Source organism: Austrofundulus limnaeus, unplaced genomic scaffold (assembly GCF_001266775.1).
Source record: "Austrofundulus limnaeus strain Quisiro unplaced genomic scaffold, Austrofundulus_limnaeus-1.0 Scaffold30, whole genome shotgun sequence".
NCBI classification, from domain to species: domain Eukaryota; kingdom Metazoa; phylum Chordata; class Actinopteri; order Cyprinodontiformes; family Rivulidae; genus Austrofundulus; species Austrofundulus limnaeus.
Window position 1 is genome coordinate 1,243,765 of NW_013952432.1, and position 1,587 is coordinate 1,245,351.

Here is a 1,587-nt window from a genome sequence, read left to right on the forward strand (position 1 = left end):
TTGATTTGATTTGATTTGATTTGATTATTTTTAGTGGACTGCACAATTTAATAAAACAGACAAAATTCTTAATAAAAAAACAGTCTGATTTAGGTGGGGGGCGGTGTCTGTAGCCTACTTTTTAGTTGTTTACAGTTAAATGTAAAATTATGATAATTTTAGTATGTTATTTTTTCCTTTACTTCTACAAAAGCATACACCAGACTTCACAACTACAGTTCTGTTTTCTTACCTGCTGTCCCTCTCAGGGATCTCTTTGATGGCGATCCGGACCTGGTTGCTCAGGTCCCTCCCAGCATACACCACTCCATAAGTGCCCCGACCCAGCACCACCCTGTCTCCATTCTCATCGATGTCATACTCGTACTGTAACACACGGTTGTTTTAAGACGTTTCAGTCATAAATGGTAAATAAGTAGTACCCCAAGGCGCTTTACACTTCAGACATTCACCCATGCACACACACACATTCACACACAGACATGTGCATCTGATGTAAAATGATGTAACTAAGTTTAATTATATATAATTAAATGAAATTTGCAGATACATGCTGACCTCCAACGTATCTCCATCACCTTCCCCCTCTAGCTCCACAGCATTCCCCGTCCCGTCAGATATCATCTCTTTCACCATGGAGCAGAACCTGACACACACCACCACAGATACACATCATGATTCTTGTTTTTGGCCTGTGGATTTTTTAAATCACAAGATTTTTAAAAAATCATACTAACTTTTCTTCTCAGAAACCTGACTTTTTCTTTATAAACTTTTACTAAGATTTCGGTTCATTTTTCTATAGTCTTTCTGAGTAGAGAGAAATAACAGACGACTTGAGATTTTTTGCACATGCTGTGCAAACACAAGCAGGGACATACACACACACACCTACACAGACACATCTAGAGGTGTGTGTCCTCACCGACCACACTGCTCCTCTGTGGAGAAATAGATCTGGAAGTCGTCTGAGTTGTCGTGGACGTAGAGGAAGCAGCAGCGTTCGTCAAACTTACTGATGCTGCAGACATGAGTTGAAAATAAAGAAACTGAAATTAGATCAAGCGTCACAACTTCAAATAATTAACTAGCTTATAATTCTACAACAACCAAGACTTTGACTGCAATTAGGATTAAAACGTGTATCTAATAATAACACATGACTTCTTACATTAACGTTTCATGTTTTCTTGTGTTTATTTACTTGGTTCTTTGTGTTTTCTCTTTCCACCAGTTGGTACAGCTAAACCATTTCTCTCACCAATAGCTCTGGCAAACTACCATTAACAGTCAGCYTTCACATACTGTATATTCGATCACACTTCTCTATTCTTAGTACATCACCATGTTTTTTTTCCAGCGTATCAGGTAACACTGCTTATGTAGTTGCACCTTTGCATCATAAATCAGTGTGTTGACMATGCAGGCGGTGATTAGGTCAGGTGGCAAGCAGCTTCCACTGAAGATCTCAAGTGCAGTTCCAGGTGACTAACTCTTAGTTTACCAACAACAACAAATTAAAATGTTTGAAATCAGTCATATCACTACAGGAAGCTTCCACACATAAATCCTACCTAACAGAAAGTG

General features: G+C 38.7%; 1 protein-coding gene across 1 annotated transcript in view; it reads right to left on the minus strand.

The window, feature by feature from the left end:
• Nucleotides 1-1,587, minus strand: part of map3k15 (mitogen-activated protein kinase kinase kinase 15) — a gene marked incomplete at its 3' end in the record, with an annotated part of 30,139 nt that overhangs the window by 12,931 nt on the left and 15,621 nt on the right. Inside the window, 3 exon segments of the mRNA XM_014005344.1 lie at nt 233-366; nt 559-646; nt 926-1,021. Coding sequence (XP_013860798.1) covers nt 233-366; nt 559-646; nt 926-1,021 — 318 coding nt within the window.